At 50.8% G+C, this 21,790-nt stretch overlaps 8 protein-coding genes across 8 annotated transcripts; 3 read left to right on the top strand and 5 right to left on the bottom strand.

The window, feature by feature from the left end:
- Positions 1–441: 441 nt before the first annotated feature.
- Positions 442–2,610, top strand: ALTATR162_LOCUS8411 (uncharacterized protein; the record flags this gene model as incomplete). The annotated part of the gene is made up of 2 exons (XM_043316041.1): positions 442–2,260; positions 2,318–2,610. The coding sequence occupies 2 exons, from the start codon at positions 442–444 to the stop codon at positions 2,608–2,610; spliced, it is 2,112 nt and encodes a 703-aa protein (XP_043171976.1).
- Positions 2,611–5,751: 3,141 nt separating this feature from the next.
- On the bottom strand, positions 5,752–7,661 carry ALTATR162_LOCUS8410 (uncharacterized protein; the record flags this gene model as incomplete). The annotated part of the gene is made up of 8 exons (XM_043316040.1): positions 5,752–5,863; positions 5,919–6,010; positions 6,333–6,628; positions 6,717–6,878; positions 6,936–7,024; positions 7,089–7,291; positions 7,362–7,586; positions 7,641–7,661. 8 exons carry the CDS (start codon positions 7,659–7,661, stop codon positions 5,752–5,754), a joined length of 1,200 nt encoding a protein of 399 aa, XP_043171975.1.
- A 1,529-nt stretch (positions 7,662–9,190) lies between these two features.
- Positions 9,191–10,100, bottom strand: ALTATR162_LOCUS8409 (uncharacterized protein; the record flags this gene model as incomplete). The annotated part of the gene is made up of 3 exons (XM_043316039.1): positions 9,191–9,491; positions 9,541–9,898; positions 9,959–10,100. 3 exons carry the CDS (start codon positions 10,098–10,100, stop codon positions 9,191–9,193), a joined length of 801 nt encoding a protein of 266 aa, XP_043171974.1.
- A 1,629-nt stretch (positions 10,101–11,729) lies between these two features.
- ALTATR162_LOCUS8408 (uncharacterized protein) lies at positions 11,730–12,413 on the bottom strand (the record flags this gene model as incomplete). Its single annotated transcript, XM_043316038.1, has 1 exon — positions 11,730–12,413. One exon carries the CDS (start codon positions 12,411–12,413, stop codon positions 11,730–11,732), a length of 684 nt encoding a protein of 227 aa, XP_043171973.1.
- A 100-nt stretch (positions 12,414–12,513) lies between these two features.
- ALTATR162_LOCUS8407 (uncharacterized protein) lies at positions 12,514–14,354 on the top strand (the record flags this gene model as incomplete). Its single annotated transcript, XM_043316037.1, has 5 exons — positions 12,514–12,516; positions 12,928–12,967; positions 13,032–13,049; positions 13,099–13,223; positions 13,278–14,354. 5 exons carry the CDS (start codon positions 12,514–12,516, stop codon positions 14,352–14,354), a joined length of 1,263 nt encoding a protein of 420 aa, XP_043171972.1.
- A 171-nt stretch (positions 14,355–14,525) lies between these two features.
- ALTATR162_LOCUS8406 (uncharacterized protein) lies at positions 14,526–17,439 on the bottom strand (the record flags this gene model as incomplete). The annotated part of the gene is made up of 4 exons (XM_043316036.1): positions 14,526–14,758; positions 14,818–16,543; positions 16,593–17,317; positions 17,373–17,439. The coding sequence occupies 4 exons, from the start codon at positions 17,437–17,439 to the stop codon at positions 14,526–14,528; spliced, it is 2,751 nt and encodes a 916-aa protein (XP_043171971.1).
- A 416-nt stretch (positions 17,440–17,855) lies between these two features.
- ALTATR162_LOCUS8405 (uncharacterized protein) lies at positions 17,856–19,158 on the top strand (the record flags this gene model as incomplete). Its single annotated transcript, XM_043316035.1, has 2 exons — positions 17,856–18,816; positions 18,869–19,158. 2 exons carry the CDS (start codon positions 17,856–17,858, stop codon positions 19,156–19,158), a joined length of 1,251 nt encoding a protein of 416 aa, XP_043171970.1.
- A 581-nt stretch (positions 19,159–19,739) lies between these two features.
- ALTATR162_LOCUS8404 (uncharacterized protein) lies at positions 19,740–21,202 on the bottom strand (the record flags this gene model as incomplete). Its single annotated transcript, XM_043316034.1, has 5 exons — positions 19,740–19,847; positions 19,939–20,409; positions 20,464–20,871; positions 20,936–21,094; positions 21,146–21,202. The coding sequence occupies 5 exons, from the start codon at positions 21,200–21,202 to the stop codon at positions 19,740–19,742; spliced, it is 1,203 nt and encodes a 400-aa protein (XP_043171969.1).
- Between the last annotated feature and the right edge of the window lie 588 nt (positions 21,203–21,790).

Here is a 21,790-nt window from a genome sequence, read left to right as displayed (position 1 = left end):
GAATATGAGCGAGGCTGAAAGAAGCGGCTATGGTGTGGCAGCTTCCCGCCATCGCAATTTTCGTCGTACCGTGCACTGGACTGGGTTGCACAGCGCGTAACTTGCGACGACCACGCGTGAATTAATATCTGCACAGTCAATTGACAAGTGAACGATCAAGGCCATGTCTTTACGGCCCGACAACAGCACAAGGCGTTCGCGGTCCAAGTCGCCTGGGCGTGGTCGAGAGCGTGCGCGCTCACGCAGCCATGATGGGCGCGAGCCTCAGCGATACGGAGCAGCTGACAATGGAGCTGCAACCCCGCAATATGAGATTAGGCAGCCGGGTCAGCAATATGCGACGTGAGTACTGCGAGAATTGACTCTACCAAATGTCTGCGACAGACATCGTGGGAATTCAACTGAGATATGGCGGCCAGACCAGCGAGCGAACCGATTACCATGGGAAACTACACCGATCTCCCTCCGCACGAGAGACCAGGCTATTCTCAACCCGCCTCTTTCGCCCACCCTGCGACTACGGCGGCCCCTTCTGCGGGAGTCGCATATGCTCAGCCAGGCAACGTCCAGTATGCGCCGACCGCACACAACTTTGCTTACACCGCAGCGCCAGCTTCCCATAACGCGCCCACAAGGACACCGACGACGGCAGCGACGGCGAACGGGGGCTTTCAGTATGCAAACCCGACCCTCCAATACACGGCGAAGCCAGTGGGCAGCAACAACCAGCCGCCAATTGTCCGACACAACTCTCAGAGCAACGGCCAGCCCCCAGCTGTACGTCACAACTCACAGCCCATGAGTCCCTCGTACCCTCCGACAGCACCACTGCAATACACTGCCGCATCGCAAGCTCCTCCACAGCAATCCCAATACGCGACCATGTCACCTCCTCCTCCTCCACCACAGTCCCAATATACGGGCATGTCACAGGCCCCTCCGCCGCAGTCTCAGTATGCGACAATGCCGCAGGCTCCTCAGCCGCCGCCAGCTGATCAGTCCGGCTATCCACCTCCGCCAATGGGCCACCACTCGTCGCGCCCTGACCATCATCGAGCGGCGTCCTATTCGGGCTCAATGAGCGCACACGACGGTCGTAATGTGGTCGAACTGCGTCCACAGGGTCACCTTGGTGCAGGCAATAGACCTGATGAGCTGCGTATGGACAGGCTTTCAGTGAGCGGAAACCGCCCCGATTTACAAACCATCGTACCAGGAGGCATGCCGGGAGGGTTTCCAACGGGACTACCACCGCCGAGTCCTCTGCTCGAAGCTTACCACGGAACCTACCAGTCGATCAGTCCCATGCCTCAGGCGATGATGCTAGATGACGATCTCGACCATCTGCCTGCCCTCGATACCCTCTCCCCTCGGGCTTCTGGTCATTCTATGCATGGCCGTCATCGTTCTCATTCTAGTGCCTCGAGGCGATCGCCAAGCCCATCGAGGTCTTCCAAGCATACCGATAAGCTAGCATTGGCGGCATATGGCCGCGGCGAGAGGCTCCCTGAGAGGCTTCCTGAGAGAAAGGAGCGGAGAGCAAGAGTATACGACGCTACAGACGATGCTCTAGCACTTGTTGACGCTTTGGCTGCGCGAACCCCTGATGTGGATACTATAGTTGATATTCTCCCGGCTCTATCACATGACCAGATGCTCGAGTTGAGAGCTGAGTATAAGCGCCACTGCAAAGTACAAGGCAGGGGTATCAACATCGCCAAGCACATTAAACTGAAAACGTCTGGCAATTTCGGGAAGATCGCCTACGTGACAGCCCTGGGAAAATATGAAGGTGAGGGCTACTGGGCGAACTATTGGTATCAGTCAAACTCGGCGCGTCGTGAGCTACTCATCGAATCGTTGATGGGACGTCAAAACTATGAGATTCGCGAAATCAAGGACGCATTCAAAGACAAGCGTTACAGCGATTCCCTCACTCGCTGCATGGACAAGGAGCTCAAAGCCGACAAGTTCCGAAAAGCTGTGCTAATGGCACTGGAAGGTGAGCGGCAAGAGGAAAGCGATGTGTGGCCGCCCGAGTATCGCATGCGCGATGTCGACAATCTATACAAAGCGATCAGAGCTAGGGAAGGCGGAGAAAGTACCATGCTCAGTATTGTTATCATGCGAAGCGACGCGCATTTGCGCGAGGTGCTGAGGACCTATGAGAGAAAATACCAAGGCAACTTTGCGAGAGATGCTCTCAAGAAGAGCAACAATCTGGTTGGCGAAGTCATTGCACATATCCTCAATGGCGTCAGTAAGTATTACCCGAGACAATCTGCTTCTCATAATATGTACTAATTGCGTGCTCAAGTCAATCGCCCTGCAAGAGATGCAATGCTCCTACATCACGCTCTCATGGACCTCATGGAACCTGCAAATGATTCCCGATCCTCCAAAACAACTTCTAGCAAGCATGAACGTCAACAAAGGGTCGAATTACTCATCTCTCGCCTTGTGAGATTGCACTGGGATCGTCAACATCTTCTTAGAGTCAAGGCAGAATACGAAGACAAGTATGGTCGCGTAGTTGAGGAGGATATTGAAGAGGCTACAAGAGGGGACCTCAGAGCATTCTCTATTGCCCTCTGCCAAACCGCAAGATGACGAGTTTTGATTAACGATCATCTGGAGTAGTGATACCCGAGTTTCTGTAGCCGACAGCATGAAATATGTCAAGTATAACACATATACAATCGTAATTTGGACCGTAATTCGAGATTGTCAATTGGCCGAGTGATCTGGTGACAAGCTAATACCGAGGGAAAACATGATTTCAAACTAGCATCTACGTGATACAAAGCTTCTTTGACATCCACTGACCCGTCTGGAATTCCGCGCCGTTATTGGTCATATGTCGACGATGGATGCACTCTTAGCTTTAGAGGCTCAGTATACTCATGCTGGAAGAAGTCTACTTCCAATCTTCTTCCCGGGTCGCATTTTTCCGGAAGAGGAAGCTCAATGGGAAGCACTTCGGCTCAAGGCCGAGCAAAAAGAAGCTTTACAACGTCAGAATGTCCAAGCAGGTCAAGCTAGGCCACCAACATTACCTCTGCAATCGTGGATTCTACATGCTAGAAGCTATGAAGGTAAGAGAAAATAAGACATGTTGTGGTCGAGCGGTCTAGGACCTACTTAGTCATAGCAAATGCCATTCCAACTACAATCCTCTTATAATCATAATTTCTAATTGTAGTGAGGAGCCGTAACTATACTCTGTAGCGTTTGAAGTAGCGTATATTCACATGTCCACCCCGAAAGAAAGGGGTTTTACCGCCAGTCACTATCGAACCAGCGAACCTCGAGCCTTTTTTTTTACTCTTGTAACGCTACTACCGGGTTGGGTGATTGACTACCTTAGTAGAATGCAACTTTGAGAATCAAGTCTCACCCCATACACGTATACCACACCAAGTCTCAAACCCGTCATATGTGGCATGGTGCACACCACGCTCACTCTCAGACTCGTTTCAGTGCTCTTATAAGACAGACACCCTGTCTCGACTATCTCTTCTGTCACTGCGAAGTTGCGCAGCAAGCTCGACCATAGACTCGGTATCTAGATTGGTACTTGTCAAGGGTCGGCTACGTCTCCTCTTAGGAGCACTACCGAATGTTGGTACGGAGTTCGGGTCGCCGTAATTACTGGAAGCGTTGGATCTGTCGCTTGATCTTAGGTAGGTGAACATGCCGCCCCAGGAGCGGAGGATGGGGCGGAGGAGAGGAAGGGATGCTAGTGAAAGGATTTAGTAACTTGTTCTGATAGTGTGATTCAGCGTAGATGACTAACTTGCAAAGGATGCCAAGTTCACGTCGCAGACTACCCATATCTGGTCGTTGATACCATCGTATGTGAGGTCTTGGTCGTGCTTTTTTCCTAGTGCGATAGTATGAATGATGGTGCAGAGCGCTGAGCCGCAAACCCTTTGATCGTGTTAGCAGAATGTGGATGACGTCGTGTAGAGAAGCCCACAGTAACCCGGATGCAAACATTGCCGCCACAGCAATCTTGCGTGCGGCTGAGATGTGCAGTCTATATACCTCAATGAGCGGACAAAGCAGTATAGCGACTTCAAGGATGAGGTGAGGTATGCCTGCTGCAAACAGCGACAGCATCGGTGTCAGGGGGCATTTGCCTGGGACATCTTTATGCCAAAACTTGCGGATTGGCTGGCACTGCGTAGAGATGAGTGTGACCTTTACAGGTCGACATTTTGTGCTGAGAGCGTAAGGTCGATATTCCGCTTACTCTGACAACGATCCAACCTACCGAGCAGATGAACAGGATTCTGATTGGCTGTCGGATTACTGATAACGAAAAGGTTCTCCAGTAGAAGCCTAGTATCACGAACTTCGACAGCCCAACGGAGAATGTGTAGAACTACATATCCACCCAAAGGTCGAGGAAATAGTGGTACACGATCTCGTCCTCTGGCATGTCGATGTCTTGAAGTGGCCTTCCCAGTCCCCATCGCATCTCTCGCTGTAGTCAGCACTCAGTTGATTGGATCGTACAATGCTACATACTGTAGATGCTGATGAAAGTGAAAGCGCTTCCGGTAGACTGTACAACCGTAAGTATCGTGTCGACTCGTGAGTCAAGTCCACTTACAAAAGCTATCACGGCCAGAATGTCTTCCCATACCAAAGCATGCCTAGATTGACGACGTGCAGCCAGCCGAGAAACCAGCGCAACTGCTGCAGCTGCGTAAGGTATAAGCGCCGCTGCATAGAGTTCAGATTGTCTGTTGTGCCCCATGGTCAGCCACAAAGCGAGTCGTACAGCATTACCATCGGTTGCTGAGAGATGATGTTATGAGACAAAGCGACATGCAAGTAGCTGAGCCAAAGAGAAAAAGGTAGGGAACATGGCACGGTGAATGGTGAAGCTGCGGACACAACGCGGTTTTGCACCTCATCCGTGATACGGGTAGCGACTGTTTCAAGTCAGGACAACCCTTATTCTAAGAAAAACGCAAAGTGTCTAAGCGGTCAGTTGGTGGCCGATAAGCGCAACGCATTTGATAGGGTGTATATCTCTCTCCAAGCGCGTGGCGGCATGATTGCATGGTTTGATCTGGTGTAGATCCTGTTGAATTTAGGTTACTTTGCAGCGTTGCTAACAGTGTCCAAGTTGTTTTGGGGTGGGCGGCACTGCAAGGCTTATTGTTTTGGCAGGCAGTCGCTTAGCATCCAATGAAGATGACTTTTAACAATATTGCCACCCTTCCTTCTATTCTACTTATTGTCTTGTTGGTCACTTCCCATGTCCTACACGTAGGGCTATTACTAAACAGGCCTCTAATATGGACGAATAGAACCATTGTTGATTTCCTCACCATTGACCTCCTTGCCAGGAAGATCAATGACAAAGAACCTGTCGCTATCTGCGGTAGTATGGCCAACGAGGATGTTAAGACCACCAGTTGCGCTCTTTCCTCAGCAGTCAATTGACCCACTTCAGTTCCCATATCTGTCTTGACCCACTTTTACTTTACTGTTAGCAAACAAATCGCATTCCGAGAGGAGATAGGAGCACTTACACCGGGGCAAATAGCAAGCACAGTAAAATCATCACTCTCGAGCGACTCCGCCCATTGTACGGTGAGCATATCAACTGCAGCTTTAGACACCTTGTACGCAGCAGTAGCTGAAACTTGCCCATTGTTGATATGGTCATAGAGCCGAGGCTTGAAGAACTAATATCGCGTTAGGGCTACGTGATCGTGTGAGAAAAGGGAAAAATTACATTTTTGCAATCTTCTTGAGCTGACTGTTCTTGAGGATCAGTAGAAAGGCTCTGGTGACATTATGCGCTCCAAAGACGTTGACGTTTAGCACCTCGGTAAGATCCGTCCTAGTAAGTCGTTAGTACACAAAGTATAGATGATACCCAGCCTTCAGTGACGCACATGTTCTCGATACTACCCTCAGTGTGACTTGGAATGCCAGCGTTATTGATGAGAGCATCGAGGCCCGTATCACCTAGAGAGCGCTCAACATGCTGGGCTGCCTTATTAGCACTTCCCTTCGACGTCACCTCCAGAGGGACAAATTCGGTGCGACCAGCAGATTCAGAATTTTGTCAAGACGCAGCCCTGTGTAAGGGGCTACAATTAGGTAGCTATCGCACAGGTATACTATAGTTGTATTTGATAGACAAGAAATCATAGGATGCTATGTTATCTAAGTTATATACTAGGATTAGCTTAGAGTAACCCTTAACAACACTTAGGGGGTTTAGTCTAAGCGTCATTTAGATAACAGTCGCGTGCGGTTATCTACAATACATCTCTCGTAACCGTAACATTCGTCGTCACTATCACATTATCTTTTCCATCTTGCATTTTTGTCTCATCCGTAGTTCCAGTGGGGGTTAGACTAGCCTTTCGATCAAGAAAGGTCAACTCCATCTCCTCCTCATCTACAGTGCCACCTTCGATACGTGCCGTGTAGGTACCACCTCTGCTACTGATAACCGGTTTTCCGGATCCGGGTTGTAAGTACCCGGTGTTGCTGCGATTCGCCGTGTTCGTAGGCGTTGTCCGGATGATAAGGGATTTGAGTGATGGGAGCGAGACGACGACAACTGCTGTGCACATTTCGGCTGTGCACCATGCATCTATAGTTTTGTTAGTACTAGATAAGAATGATACGAGGACTGAGGTGGGCAGGTGGAAACGTGGAAAAGTGCAAGCTAGTAGACTTACTACCGATAGTATCGGAAACGTTGTAGTCTAGGCTGTATACGATGAACCGAGCAAGGCTGATAGCCATAGTAATAGCACCTAGAGAGAATACTCCAACTAAGCCAATCTTCTGCCGTCTACGGAGCTTCAGGCAGTTGATGATAGAGAAAGGGAGACAGAAGACTAGACAAAACACTTTGTTAGTACAAATTTTACGAAACGAATAGATAAACCACTTACGCAACAAATCGGTACTGATATTCAATGCCCAGTTGATGGTCAGATCTGTGTAAGAGTTCCATGTTGAATTGAGCTGGTTTTCGATCGACCTGATGAATGACGCGTGTCAGCGGATGGTATCGTTGAGTGTTGGAAGTTGAAGTTGCGCCATACAAGTTGTCCGAGATCGAAGGTGCGATGAAAGTATCCGCGAGAAGACTTGCGATCCAAGCGCAGCCTATGATAGTAGCAGTAATGTACACCGATATCCGGAGATGTTTGAATCCCCGTGGAATTAACCACCAGTAGAAAGCCACAAGAGATGCTTTAGGGAAGTATAGTCCAGTGTCAAAGAAGTAGCAAGATACGAAGACTGTCTGCGATAAGGTGTCAGTTAGCTAGTACTCTTGGAAGGAGTTCCAGTCTTAGGTGGTGCAGTTCACTCACCTTCAAGTAATCGACTGAATCCGTTACACCCTCTTCGTTCAATGGATGATTGACCAGGATGTAGAGCGCTTGGGTGGAGCAAGCAAACCATCCCAGTGTGCAAATCCATCCTCCCCAAACGAGGTAATCGGCAATCGCCAGCCGTCGATGCTCTACGTGAAGGCGGATCCAGCATCGCAAGATCGTAACGGCTAATGCAAGACCAACCAAGAGCGCCTGAAGGACCTGCGTTGCATGTTAGCGAGGGCTTGGAGTGTTTTGCTTTTTCGAAGCACTCACAACGGATGTTACTGTCTGCATTCCGTTGGGCAGCTATGCATACCGTGTCCGGTGGAGGTTCAAGACGAACTTCTTTCCGACAGATTGGGTCAAATGGTTTATAAAAGGGACAGCGGCGAGTGTAAGCTTTTTTCTCAACACTGGCACATGCATATACCGGGAACGACTCTGACACAGACTAGAATAGTTTGACATGAGAGACTAGTCGCGTGCATCCGAGGCAGTGGTATGGTTGGGTGCGCTATGTCCCGCATTGGTGCCATGATTCGCATAGTTCCAAGCGGCAGGTAGCGTGTACCCTGTGCTGATCAGTCGACGACCAACGGCATGTCACGTGTGGTTGCCATCCAGATAACAATTCATCATGAATCAGGCGAGAAGGCTTTCTTCAATCTGCTCGTGATATGCTGATTGTCCTGTGTTAGTACTGTATACGTGATAATGAGTCTCTTCGCAAGAAGCAGAAGAGTGCGGCAGCTGCGAGCTATTGATGCGTTATTCTGTAACTTGTAATATAGTTTCTCGGTGACGCCGGTACGTAGTTCTGGAAACGGAGATTGCGATGCGGGACATTAGCGATACATAAAGTGGTGTGAGAATTCGATTCCTGTTTTCCTCACATGGCATCTCGTGAGCGTCAAGGAAGACGGGCGAGGAAAACCCCTGGAATTCTCCCATGGCGTTTGTCCACCACCGACGATTTTGATGGTAACGAGAGATAAAGTCTTCCTGACTTGTAGCGTAGCGCGCTAGGGGCTTCGTGGCTCCGCGGTACTGTTCTCAGCCAAGAACGCCTTCGCGTGTATCGTTGACGGCGGCCTTCTCAGTATTTTGGTCGGTCCTTTTAGATTGTAGTAAGCTAATGCCGCATAGGTGGTCAAAGCTAGGTTTGCTTCAGATGCACAACTAGGTAAGGACCGACTCTCCCTTTTCAGGTAAGGCAAGACGCGTATCGTAGCCACAGTTGCGTAGGATGTTGCTGGCTCGGTGCGAGGTATGTTAAATCTTAACTTGGATTCGATGGCAATCGTGAAATGATCTGCAATTTTTCTAAGAGTGGCGTCTTTCGTGACTCGCAGTGAAGATTATGATCTAGATGGATTTTTGAGAATCGTGATCTAGTTAGTGCAGCGACCACTGCAGGGGATCTGCGCTACGGGAAGATGACAGAGGCTAATAAACCTTATACAATGCAGTCTGTTACCTGGAGTTGGTTTATTCCCGCCGAACACTAAAACACGTTAGGTAGACTCTGCCATCGCTAGCCCAGCTACACTCTAGATGCTTACAGCGAACGGGCTTTTCCGGATGGGTACGGTACCCGTAAGGCACGTTGGGGCAACTAGTCTACAAGAACACGTGCTAGCTAAGCCGCGGCCCCTGTCTTACCAAACTTCGAATCGCCACAACATCAACTCAGCGATTGCTTCTCGGCACCTCTTTGATTCCTCTAGCCCGCCGATCGCGGGTAGAATACCTTCTGCCTCCGCTCAACGATTGTTGTGCGACAATAAGGAAATCCAGATGCCTTATAAAGGTCCAGGCAATTATCATTGCTTCATGAATCCGGTATGCGGAGATCTCCAGTCACGATTCGTTGCTATTTGTGGACTGATACCAGACAAATGTTGAGGTAGTTCATCCGCGTATGCGTGGAATATGTGTGCGAGATTGTTCTGCTGCATTAAGATGCGTGCCCGTTCAAGTCCCCGTCGGACGAGGGGAAGATGGGCCCATGGTCGCAGTACCTCGTATCCGTTCCGGATATGCTGCTCCTGCTTGGTTTCTTCGATGAAAGCGAGAGCTGGATGGTTGAAAGCAATAAGGAGAGTTGCGAAGCACGCAAACGTCCTAGACAGACTTAGTAAGTATTCAGCTTCATCGAGAACAATCACCGTACGGATATAGTGTGAAGTGTGTTCCCATCTTTCTTCCCATGAGTTGCTCGTCTGCTATACTTAGAACCAAGGCTGTACTCTTTATGCAGTGTCGCGCGTGGTCCCTTGTGACCACTATCGTTTCGTGGTCTTGAACGCCTGTCTCTTCTTCACTGTTCTCGAGTATCTTGAGCACTGATGGCCAGCCAAGTACTACGTGTAAAGCGATGTACTGAACCCTTAGGAAAGATTTCCTAGAGTCAAATAACGGCGTCGAATCTAAGGGAAACCGGACGACCAAAGGTAGATGATCGTACCATTCTCGTACTTGTTTACGGAGCTCGCCAATGACTACAGGTGCAAATATGACCTTCCCTGTAACTGAAAGGGGCGTCCGAAAAGTCAGTACGCGCTGCAATCATCGAATCTGCAAGCACTTACAGTATCCAACCACTTCAAGCGTCTGTGTCAAGAACTTTCTTAGGCTGATTTGCGCTAAGAAGAAATAGAAGCCGGAATTCTCCTCTTCGAACTGGGGAAGCGGGACCAGTTCGTGGAAGTGACGCAGTCCAATAGGGTGCATTTTACATGTTGCCTCGAGTCTACACAAAAGAAGATATCAGTTAAAACTCTCACAATCAAGCCCAGTAGTGCAGGCTACACGTGACTAACTCACTCATGGAGGACCGTAGAGCAAGCCCAAAACGCTCGATTGAATGCTTCTTGATCGGATGGGTTGTATCGCTGCATCGTTCTGGAGGACAGAATATGCATGCAGTCACGTGCCGCTTGCGTAATAGAATTCCATGTTTGTAGGGGTCTGATGGCAAACTTGAAGTACGAAGCTTGTAGGATCCGACACTGAAGGGTAGCCAGGTTTCCGATACGAAGCGACAAGTGCTCAAGGATTCTCGAGCCACGTGCAAAGTACTCCAGTCCAGGCGTGAGGTTGTTTGGATTATCATTTCTATCTTCAGAGATTGCACCAAGGGCCAAGATCAAGAAGGCTAGGCATGTTGGTGCACTAGAGTATGAAAAACTATTCAAGTCTGCCTGTTCAAGCGCACTGATACAGGTTCGTTGATCGAAGATTGGTGTCCAACGGAGGAAGTTCTCTACGAACGATTGTTGAAGTCGCCGGCAAGTTCTTCGCGACAAGTCCGCTGGGCGTGAGATGGCTGCGTCACATTCATCGGCTAGTTGTTCACCAGCCAGGATCTCATCATCGTAGAAGTCAGCTGTGTAATCCCAGCTCTCCACATGAATATACGAAGGCGCGCGGAAAGTTGTAAGACTAGGCCTGGGGGTCTTGCCTTCGGTACTTGTCTGTCGATAAGCAAAATCATATGGCACTGGCGTACCGACCGATGGAATAGACATAGTGTTGTTGTTGATCATTTCAATGGCCATTCTATTGGCGCTTGAGTGTCGAGATCTAGGTCCCGGTGGAGGATGGATGTCGCTATGAGTAGACGTGTTAGGTGAGAGCGCTGCAGAGCCGTGCACACATTGCTGCGTAGAATCTAGCCTAGCTTCAACTTGTGCCAATCGTCTTTCAATGCTTGACCAAGCCTCTGGCGGAGGTCCAACAGATTTTGTCCGGTCGCCGACTGTTGGCTTTCGATAAGTGCATTCAATGCCCAGCTCAGTACAGAAGCCACACGACTATGAGTGTTAACAAGGGATATGAGCGAAGGCGATGTTGTCCCACTAACTGGTTTTTGAGCGTCACAACGAGTCTTCCGAAATCTACAGACGTTGCACTAAAAGGTATGAGTGATCCATGTCAGAAGCAAGAGATAGTCTCGACCCACTGCTATCGCTATACGTTTTCTGGGGTAGTTCTCGACAACAGTTTGACTATCCGCTGGGCTTGTGGACGGTCGGCTATCATTTAGTGGTTGTCGCGACTGGTCTGGTCCATAGGATTCATCATGCTTCCGTTTTTCGGCCATGACAGCACCCATCGATCGGATGTTGTTGTGGAAAGCAAGCCAAATGCATGGTGTGGGTGGGCCGCATTCATAGGAAATGGACGTCCGAAGTGGATGATTCGGCTTGCGGGTTCCGTCCCGTGTGGAGACCCCGCATCCTTGTGTCGCCTCCTACTTCGAGCGTGTAATCTGCATGAGACTCATCCTGCACAAGTGACAAGCCAGGTTTGCGACGTGTGTCAGGTGGTTATTACACGATAATGTACATATATGTTACTTCATACGGCAGCCCGTGCCATGTTCTCTTTAGCCTCCTTCTCTTTCTTGCGCTCTTCACGTTCCGCCTTGCGCATAGCCCGTAGATCCGGTGGCTTCTCAATACCCAGCCTAGCTCTTAATTGGTCAATGTCTGTCTCTAGCTCTTCCTCCCAGTAGATGTTGATCACGTCGGCACTTTGTGCGCCGTTCCTTGTAGCCCATGGTCCGTAGACGTCCCAGAAACGTCTCCATTCGGCCTTCTTCAGGGTGAAAGCGCTGAACACAGCCAAGCCAGTCATGGGTAGGCCAGTGTTTGCGAATTCGAATGCTTTTAGAGCAACCTCGCCTTCACGGAAGACAGGAAGTCCTACCAAGGCGTGGTAGAAGTCATGGCATTCGCGATACCGTTGCATGACATATGCGCACTCCTCGTCATCTATGTATTGTACTGCCGCTCGCGTGTCTGGAGAGACGCCTTCGCGGTCAAGCCATGCAGCATATGCATAGCCCAGTGTATTCGGCGGTAGTTTGCGGAGGCGTGGAATATCAAGCGAAGTGGATGTTAATCGTGGTCGGTCGCGTAGTATTCGTCGGCCAGTTGAGTTCAGGAGCATGCGATCGCGAAGCTTGTATATGAAGTAGGGTTGTGCGGTTGCTTCGCCAAAGGATGCGATGAGGTCTGACTTGTGTAAGCAGCGCACCATAACATGAAATCTCTGGATTCCATCTCACCTCCTCTCCGGGGGTCCAAGAAGCTTCCGAGACCCGAACCTATTGCCAGCCCTAACCTCTCCGTACGCGTCAATGGTATGTGGCCCTCATAGTTTGGCGGAGGGCGATTGAGGACTGAAAAGCAGCGAGATGACTGTACAAACGAAGGTGTTTGGGATGAGAACCGCAACGTCAGCTTCTGAAGCTGCTGTATCCGCACATTTCTCGCCATTTGTGCGTGTCAACGAGCAACTGCGCAAAACGTGGGAAAGATGGCTGGCATGGATTCCGAGCTGATGGCATGATGCAATCTTATCGATACGCCACATGCACTAGCCACACCAAAGTCTGTTAATAACCATGACTCTTTGGTCGACTTCCGGAAAGGATAATTGCGCCATCGATTCGCTGATGTACATATACAGATTTCACTATCATTTAAAGCCGTACTACTGATGCAGCTTGCTCAAAAGCCTAGACCTCGATTTGACGCAAAGCAACTTGTAGATTAAACTGGTTGTGCAGCAACCTTCACCGGGAACCTTGAGTATGGCATTCAGTCGTTCCAGTCGATAATTGCTCTGCAGACCTGCCCACTGACGATTTTCAAGATTCTACAGGCACACTAAGTTGAGAGATTTCCAGAACTATCCACTGTAGCCATGACTACAGCACTAGACCCTGGTGAACAACACACCCAATTCGTCGACTGGGCCACGTCCAATGGTGTTGAAATCAATGGAATCGCTCCAGCACGCTTCCGCGGCCGAGGAATGGGTATCGTAGCTGCAAAAGACATCAAAGTCAGTCCCACTCCCCAATTCATCTACCAACAGACCCTCAACTAAATCATCAAGAAAGGAGACAAGCTAGTCCACGTCTCCAATAAATCACTCGTCCACGTCGCCCTCCCCTCCATCCACAACTTCAAACTCCCAGATAATGCCACCGTGCACGGGAAACTCGCTGCATCCTTATGCCTATGGTACAGCGGCCAGGAACCACACTCCTACTACCTGTGGCAAGACGTCTGGCCTACGCAACAAGATTTCAAAACCACTATGCCAATTCACTACCCGTCTTCCCTCCAGTCCCTTCTGCCACCCGCCTGCAAAACGCTCCTCTCAAAACAGCGTTCAAACCTAGAAAAAGACTGGACAACCCATTCCCCCCATCTCCCTTCATCCATCACCAAATCCCTCTACACCTACACCTGGCTGATAGTCAATACCCGAACCTTCTACTGGGAATACCCCGACCTACCCAACGCACACCCCCGCTTACCCAAGCGGCGTGCGAAATTGACCGCAGATGATTGCTACTGCATGTGTCCGTTTATCGACTACTTCAACCACTCCGACAACGGATGTCATCCCCAACACGATAGTCATGGTTACTCCGTAACTGCCGACCGATCATACTCTGCTGGCGAAGAAGTATTCGTCACATACGGACCCCACACAAACGACTTCCTCCTCGTAGAATACGGATTCATTCTCAACGAGAACGTCCATGACTCCTTACCCCTGGATCCCATCTTACTCCCTTTGCTGGACAAACAGCAAGCGGATGCGCTGAAAGAAGATGGGTTCTACGGTAACTACACGTTGTTTGGTGCAGGGAAAGAGGAGACTGTGTGTTACAGGACACAGGCTGTGCTTAGGCTGTTGGTCCTGGATTCGAGGAGGTATTCGGCGTTTGTGTCTGGGGATGATGATGGGGCGAGGGATCAAGCAAGATTGAACAAGTATCTAGCGGACGAGTTGACCAAATATTCGAGGGAGATAGTGGACACGTTGGAGGAGGTTGGGGATCTGGATTTGGGCGGAGAAGACGAGCATGAGCTTGTGGAAGGTCATAGGGAGACTTTGGTGAAGAGGTGGAAACAAATCCGGAGTATCGTAAACAAGGCTATCGAAGCACTTGCATCGTGAAAACTTGCAGGAGAGATTTGATAGCTCAAGGCGCTCGTTAGTCGATCTCCTCAACATGTAACATTGATGTCATGGTCATTGAACTGTGCATACCAAGAGTTCTACTAAGAAGCCCGTTGATCTTTTACGCTTTCAAGACACGCTACTAAACAAAGCTCGACCTACCACCACCTACGCCACGCTACCCACGACCAATGCAGCGACACCTTCTTCCTCGCTCCTTACATCAATCTTCATCGTCACACCAGTCTTAGCACTGAAGGCCATCCGTACCGTAGCAGCAACCTTGCCGCCTGTGATGGTCTTGCCGTAAAGCTTGAGGGTATGTGTTGAAGTTGATAGAGCGACGTCCGTGCCTTCGAGAGGTTGGAGAGATAGAGTCTTGGTAAGTTGCTCGGTTGCATCTGTAAACTGTTAGTCGCGTGTTCCTTATCAGTGACAGCTCGAGACACAAATGACGTACCTGATATGCTCTTCATGTTACCCAACTGCAATGTCTCAGTCGCCGAATCGCCATTCGACTGATCCCAGACATTATCGAAACTGCCCGCATACGCCGGAACGACGTAATCGGCACCAGTGAGATACAGATCCTCAACCTGGTACTCGTCTGGGTACCCATCGCCTTCCTCTGGTTCGTTCGTACTTGGGTCGATCTCCTTGCTTGTGAACTTGAGTACGTTGGTGAAGCTAGCGGCGATGAATTGTGACTCGGTCTCCAGGCGCTTGAAGGATACGTAAACGGTACCGGGCTCGTTGGTGGCGAGCTTCGGCGCTGGAATAACGAATTCCTCTTCTAATTGCACGTCTCCGTCATCCTCTGGTGTGACGACCATTTCCACATCTGTCAACACTGTGTCCTCTAGTGTGTTCTTGATGTCGTATTGGATAACAATGTGATCCTTGAAGATGTGCTTGATGGCAGTGACGACATATTCGGTCTCTGATTCGGTGAGTTCGACGACGTCGCTTGACTTGAGCACACCACCGTGCGCCGCCAATTCTGGAATCTTTTGCAGCTCTGTAGCGTACTTCTGAGCATTCGATGCTGCGTTCGCGGCGGCGTCGGCACCAGCCTTTGAAGGTGCCTTGGCCGCGCTGGGCGCTTTGAGCGTTGGGGTAGCGCCTTCGGTCTTCTTAGTAAGATCGGCCGCGTCTGCCTGTTCGCGAGAGACAGTTGGGATCTTGGTGATGTCGAAGGCTGTCTCGAAGGTATCGCGGGAATCTGAGCTGACGTACATAGCCAGCTGGTGCTCTAGTACAGGGAGTGAGAACATTGAGTCGTTGCGAATAAAGCTGACAGCCATGTCGTCGTCTTCCTGGTCCATCAGACGAAGGCTGAGCGCAGCTCGATCACGCACCTCGTCATCGACATCGTCGAGACACCTTGTGAGGAGAACGTGGACCGACTTCTTGATTTCAGGGTCCTTTTGCCCAACGCCAAACTTGGACAGAGCAGATGTTGCCGCAGCCCGAACAATCGCATTCTCTAGGACTACACGGTTGTAGATGTAGCGGATGTACTTGGTGGGGTGGGGTGTCGAGGGACCTTCGCGTCCAAGAACGAACAGAATCCTGACGGCGAGCTTGGTGAACTCACAGTCTTCAATGAACTCGCAAAGTGTAGCAAGCGCATCTTCCTTAGCCTCGGGTACGAAGCGGATGAGATCCATGATAGCCTCAACAACAGACCGCTTGAATTCGTAACCACCTTCGTCGCGTAGGATGCCGCTGAGGAAAGCAAGGAACCCAGACTGCTTCGCCTTGAACTTCAGTGCCAGCGTTCGGACAGCTTCTACAATGGTGACCTTGAACTCGTCGGTAATCTCAGCCATGAAGCCTGTAATTTGCTTCATCAATCTGTCAACTGAAGACTCGTTGCCCGTCTTGAGGAGTGTGGTAATGGCGAAAGTAGCGATACTGCGGTTCGAGTTGGTGATGAGCGATTCGATATCTTGGTTGCATGATCGGACAGCATCCGGCTTGAAGGAAGCCATTTGCGACAAGATGCGGAGGGCGGCAAACTTGGTGACGGCGCGAGGGGATGTGAGGAAGAGCTGGAGGACGTGAACGGCTTGTACGAGTTCGGCGTCGGTGACGTCGCGCATGTCGCAGATGGCCTTTGCAGCTTCGAAGTTGACCATTTCCGACTTGTGGCGCAACCAGCCGTCGAGAAGTTGCATCATGGGCTGCGAGAATTGTTAGTGAGCCTTTCCCCAGGGACTCGGAAAGATTTACCTTGCGTAGGTTCGGGTCCTCTTCAGCAAGCTTAGCAGCCAGTCTGACCAGCAAGACAGTAGCAGCAGGGCTCTTGACGACGCCAGCAGCCGAGTATTGCTGTACCATCTTGACCAAGCTCATCCTGTCGCCAGAGCGCATTTGGTAGAGGAGACCAATGGCGTGGTACTGTGTCATGTAGTTTGTGCTAGCCTGCAGAGCGGTATGTGAGCCTCCTCCGAATCCTCCCAAGAAACCTCCACCCGACTTGCTTCCCGACGCTGCTTCTGCAGCCTCGGATTGCCATCTTCGAACAACATCCTTGGCGACTGGGAGAAGGTGGTACGAGGAGACGAGGGCAGCGGAGGACACCGAGGGGTTCTTGTCGACTATGCACGTCTTGACGAGACGCTCAATAGCCTGTACAGTAGAGGCGTCAATTACGCGACAGAGGGCGCGGATAGCGTTTGGGCGGTATACGACATCGCTGCCGACGGATGTGTCCTTCATGATAGAGGAAGTGACCATGATTACATCGTCGGCGGAGCCAGCGAGCTCCTTGATGACCAGGTAGACCATCTGGCGGAGCGAGGCATCTTTGTTCTGGAACAACTTCGATATGCCGAAGAAGAGGGTCGTGGCTTCCTGTCGTCCCCAGCTCTCTCCAGTGAAGAGCAGCAGCGCCAGTTTCGTCAGGATCACTCTACATTTCCTGGGCGATATAGGGCTCTGGTTGAATACTCGTGCTGGACAACGTCAGCTTCCCCCACCAACCTTTGGCGTGTATGAAAGTCGCCCTACCTTCTTGGAAAACCGACGTCTTGTCAATCTGGGCGACTCCGCCGGCGTCCTCGTGCTTCTTGTCCATGGTGTTGTAGTGCAGCTCCGAACGGCTAGCTCTCTCCGCAGATGTATAAACTTGTCCCGCTCTTCCTCCGCCTAACGTGGCCTTTTGCGACGGGGTGTGGAAATGTGTCCAAATGCCGCCTTGCAATTGGAATTGGCGGGTGGGGATACGTCGAGGTGTCGGGGGGAAGTCGCTGTGTTGATTGCCTAGCCGTCTAGAATTGGCGACGTTGAAGATGCCCTCGACCAGCGCGAGGGAGTCCACCTGCAGGGATGTCGCCGTGTGGGCTGCTCTTGCATGTTCCAGGTCTTGGCGCCCGGAATGCGCAACTCAATGCGGTGCGGGTATTCAAGGCTCTGCCATCCAACATACACCCAACACACTCACTTACTCGCTCTTCTCCCTTAATTTTTTTTCCAACATTCATACATGTTAAAATGGCAGCCTCAATACCACGATCGCGATGTCTCTTCTCCTCGTCCACATTAAAGGCTGTCCCTCGCTCAAGGACGCCGCTTAGAACTTTTGCCACGACCTCCGATACGCCGCAAACCTCAGCACCTGAAGCTCCTACAAAGCGCTCACGACCACCCACATCTTTTAGCGATACCCTGAATGCCGGTCCATCATTCGGCGATTTCGTCAACCCTGAGGCGCCCCTCTCCCCCGCCGAAGCATACGAGATCAAGACGGTGCAGGTAGGCCCGGAAGGCCGCAAGAAGACTATTACACGACTTCCAGAGTGGCTGAGGACACCGATCCCCTCAAATGCAAACCAAAACTACAAGCAGATCAAGAAAGATCTGCGGGGGCTGAATCTAGCCACAGTCTGTGAGGAAGCAAGATGTCCCAACATTTCGGATTGCTGGGGCGGAAGCTCAAAGAGTGCGGCGACCGCGACAATTATGCTTATGGGAGACACATGTACACGAGGCTGTCGGTTCTGCGCCGTAAAGACATCGAAGGCACCTCCACCACTGGATCCCCACGAACCAGAGAACACCGCTGAAGCGTTGCGGAGGTGGGGGCTGGGTTACGTCGTCATCACAGTGGTAGATCGTGATGATCTCGCAGATTCCGGAGCGCATCATATTGCGGAGACCATTATGAAGATCAAGCAAAAGAACCCGACACAGCTTGTTGAATTGTTGGGCGGAGACTATGGGGGCAATCTCGAGATGGCCAAGGTAGTCGCGAGAAGTGGTGTCGATGTCTTTGCGCACAACATCGAAACGACCGAACGCCTGACACCATTTGTCCGCGACAGGAGGGCTAAGTTCAGGCAGAGTCTGGATGTGTTGAGATCGGCCAAGGAGGCACGACCGGAGCTCATCACCAAAACCAGTATGATGCTGGGCTTGGGCGAGACGGACGAGGACCTCTGGCATGCGTTGAGAGGTACGTCCACACCACCTGACGTACAACCAAGACTAAACTAACATCCACGCAGAACTCCGCGCAAACAACGTCGACGTCGTAACCTTTGGCCAATACATGCGACCCACCAAGCGCCACATGGCCGTTCACGACTACGTCACACCCGACAAGTTCGAACTTTGGCGCCAGCGCGCTCTCGATATGGGTTTCCTATACTGCGCCTCCGGCCCACTCGTGCGTTCAAGTTACAAAGCAGGCGAGGCCTTTATCGAAAACGTGCTCAAGAAGCGGAGACTGGGCAACGCAGGAAAGAGCGAAGTCGCAGATCTTAGTGCTGCAGAGGAAACCAGCAAGACGTTGTAGATATAGAGATGTGGAAATAGGGCTATAGCCCCCACTGCGACGTTCAGGATTACCTCAACTCGATCCTGAGTAGGAGCCTGCTTCAACCAGGCCGTGCAATGTACAACATTTATTCCGACTACATATGTTCTTTGGCAGTCTATACTCGCAGCAAAGCTTGAATCTTGCGACGCCTCATCAAGCGCCAGGTGATAACTAGTCCTGTATTACTCCCTTGTGGAAGTTCCCATTGAAGGGAAGTGCTGCAACTGACAATGCATTCTTACCACGTTTTGCCGTCAAGACTCAAACGCGACTGATCTTTGGAAATCACGATTTCATAAACGCGTATATACAGCCCGTTTCTATAGGCCTCTCATGCAACCAAAACCTGCCTCACTCTCCAGCCCCAAGAAACGCCGTCCAGCCGCTTGCCGCCCCAAGAAATGAAGTGAACGATCGTCGTATGTACAGTAAAAGAGTGCAGCGTATTCGTTGAACAAGTAGAAAAACTAGTCCAGTGCTCTTTCAGGAAACCTGAGCACATGACGCCTTTCCCATAGCGCGCAGACGTCCATGCAGCACTACCATAGGCTAGTCCACTAGTTATTCGGAAAGCCCTCGCGCAGATTCTGGTACTTGCTCGCCGGGAAGCTGAGCAAATTGGTCGACTGATCCAGGTTACCGATTCCACCAACGCTCTTGACAAACTATATAGCCCGTTAGTCGATCTCCTTATACAAACACACATACACACATAGATCGCAACTAGGGAAAAGGGTGCAGAACAGAAAAACGTACCGTAGAGATCAAACTATCATCTCCCGACTTATCACTCGAGCTCTCCCACCACATACCACCACCAAGTCCTTGTTGGCGGATGAACTGGCTTTTCTTCGCAATGATCTCAGGTGTGTCGTAGGTGACCATCGACCTCTTGGTCGGGTCGTAGCACCAGCTGGCGGTTACGCTGTCGTCTGTCTTGATCTCGCAGCCAGGTAGTGGAAGCTTCTTGTAGTCGTATACACCTCGTTCCCAGGTACCGTCACCGATACCCGAGAACGGCTTGCCAGGGCCATCGGTGTTTTCAAAAGAACGACCATACAGGGGCATGCCGAGGACAATCTTATTAGCAGGTACACCAGCGGCGATGTAGTCGCTGATTGCCTTGACGGTACTAAAGGGTGTACTGCTGGGGTTGGAAGAAGAGGACTGCAAGTTAGCCTGATGACCGGCATTAGCATCCCAGGACCCGGCGTAGTCGTAAGCCATCTAGTGCTTGACATTAGCAGCCTGCGCGCGACTAGATGAGTCAAGGTTACTTACCAAGTTCCAGAAATCGAGATACCGGTCCATAGCCCCAAGCTTCATCTTGTTGTAGTTGGTGGGGCCCGCAGGTGAAGCAACGGTCAGGAGCAAGTGCTGACCAGGGGCATGCTCAGCGGAATATGCATCGAGAGCTCGACGAGTCTCCTCTAGAAGGGAAACCATGTCGTTTGCTTGAGCTTCATTTGCCGGATACTCCCAGTCAATGTCGAGGCCATCAAAGCCTAGATCAGACAAGATTTGAACCGCGCTGCTTGCGAACTTGGCCCGGCCTTGAGGGGTCGAGGCAGGCTGAGCAAAGTGGGCAGAGTAGGTCCATCCGCCGATCGATAGCAGCACCTTCAACTTGCGGTTGCGCTTCTTCTGGAGAAACAACTGCTTGGCGCATCCATAGACGTTGGTACCCACCTAAATGTAGGTGTCCGGAGTCAGTATTTGTCTCACATGTAGTCCGTATATGGAAGTTACATACATCGTTCCACGAGTCATTCGCGTAATGCTTGTCAGTGTCGGACCAAGTATCTGTCAAGAAGACCTCGCCAGTATCCCGAACATCGGCAAAGGCATAGAGAACATGGGTAAGTTCTTCACCAGTAAGATTTTGGGGGTGAAAGTCGCGACCATAAATAGCCTGCAAGGATTATCAGTTGTAGGTCTTGTACATTTAGAGAAGCGGACGAACCCAATTGACAAAGTAAGCAACATTCTTGTAACCTGAAGCGGCTGAAGTAGTAGTCATGGTGTCGTTGGTACCTGGCGGGATTGCAACGGCTCGTGCAAGAGTGGAGAATGAAAGTAACGACGTTACTCCCGCGAGTATGTTGGCGGCGCGCATCCTTATGATGTCGCTAGTGGCGCGCTATGTCGTGATACGTGGCTGTGGCGCGGGCTAGTGCAGGTACGAACGCGGCTTCGCTTGAGTGCCGAAAGTCCACGTAGAGAGTAGGAATAGAATGAGCAGAATTGTAGGTATTGAGAGGCGCTCAAAGAGCGAATATATATACTCGAAAGAATGACTGGAAATAACGGGCGGTCAGAGAGAGTTGTCCGGAGAAGTGTTTCAAGGAACGTAAAGGAGGGTCACTCGACCAAGTAGCGGTTGAGTAACAACTAGTGAATGCTACGATAGCTCTCTGAAAGGAATGTGACAGTGAAAAACATAGCGAAGGGCACAAATGCTTGTAAAAACCCAGGACCCAAGGGTACATATCATCGCCCACGCACCTGCATCACTACAAGCGCAGCGTGGGCGGCAAGGCTATTCGCACACGCACCATTGATAAGACATACTAGTCCCAGGCCCATGAACGCTTGTGGAGATTACTCT

The sequence above is a fragment of the Alternaria atra genome (genome assembly GCF_907166805.1).
Source record: "Alternaria atra isolate CS162 genome assembly, contig: 29, whole genome shotgun sequence".
NCBI lineage: Eukaryota > Fungi > Ascomycota > Dothideomycetes > Pleosporales > Pleosporaceae > Alternaria > Alternaria atra.
This window is presented reverse-complemented; position numbering and strand designations above follow the sequence as displayed.